Here is a 766-nt window from a genome sequence, read left to right on the forward strand (position 1 = left end):
ACATAAATCTAATGTCTTTTAATCCCTTATTGAATCTAATCATAACAGAAATATATATATAGCGAGTACTTTATATATCATATCATAATCAAACTATACTTCATCATATCACACAATACACACAAATCATCACGCAACGACAGAAAATGTCCAAACCCTGACCTTTGACCTTCTCGTAGTCGAGCAGCGCCGGGTTCTTGACGCGGATGAGGAAGGAGGCGAAGTTGACCCCCTCGGGCGGCGTGATGTCGAACATGCCGCCGTCGCCGCCGAGGAACATCCTGAAGGTGCCGTTGTTGCCCTACAGGAAGGCCGGGGAGGGGAGGCGGAGGCAAAAACGAGGGAGGATTAATACGATGAAGGAGATGGGGCGGAGGAGTGAGGGGGAAAGGAAGAGGATGGGGGAGAGAAAGAAAGGGAGAATGGGAGTGGTAAAGAGTGAAGGGGGAGGGGGGGGGCGTGAGAAATGAGTCCATATTCGGCAATGCTCGATATCAGATCGAGAGAGAACAGAAAAAGGACATTTTTTTCTAGAACTGCTGCATTTTCTTTGTTCTGTTTTTGTTGTATCGTATTCATCTAGGAGCTAAAGAAGAACAGGCTAAGAGGGTAATTAACAAAGCAAAGTACATAATGGAACACGGTACACAGGAAGAGAACACAGGTCAGTGTGAAAGCATGAGTGAAAGATGAAGTTAAACGAATCAATTGATAAATGATTAAGTAGCCAAGTGAGAGGATAAAATTCTTGAATAAATAGCCAAGA

The 766-nt window shown here is 44.4% G+C and overlaps 1 protein-coding gene across 1 annotated transcript in view; it reads right to left on the reverse strand.

The window, feature by feature from the left end:
* LOC119581772 (cadherin-23-like) overlaps positions 1-766 on the reverse strand; it is a gene marked incomplete in the record, with an annotated part of 64,191 nt that overhangs the window by 24,067 nt on the left and 39,358 nt on the right. Inside the window, 1 exon segment of the mRNA XM_037929905.1 lies at positions 163-301. Coding sequence (XP_037785833.1) covers positions 163-301 — 139 coding nt within the window.

Source organism: Penaeus monodon, chromosome 15, assembly GCF_015228065.2.
Source record: "Penaeus monodon isolate SGIC_2016 chromosome 15, NSTDA_Pmon_1, whole genome shotgun sequence".
NCBI lineage: Eukaryota > Metazoa > Arthropoda > Malacostraca > Decapoda > Penaeidae > Penaeus > Penaeus monodon.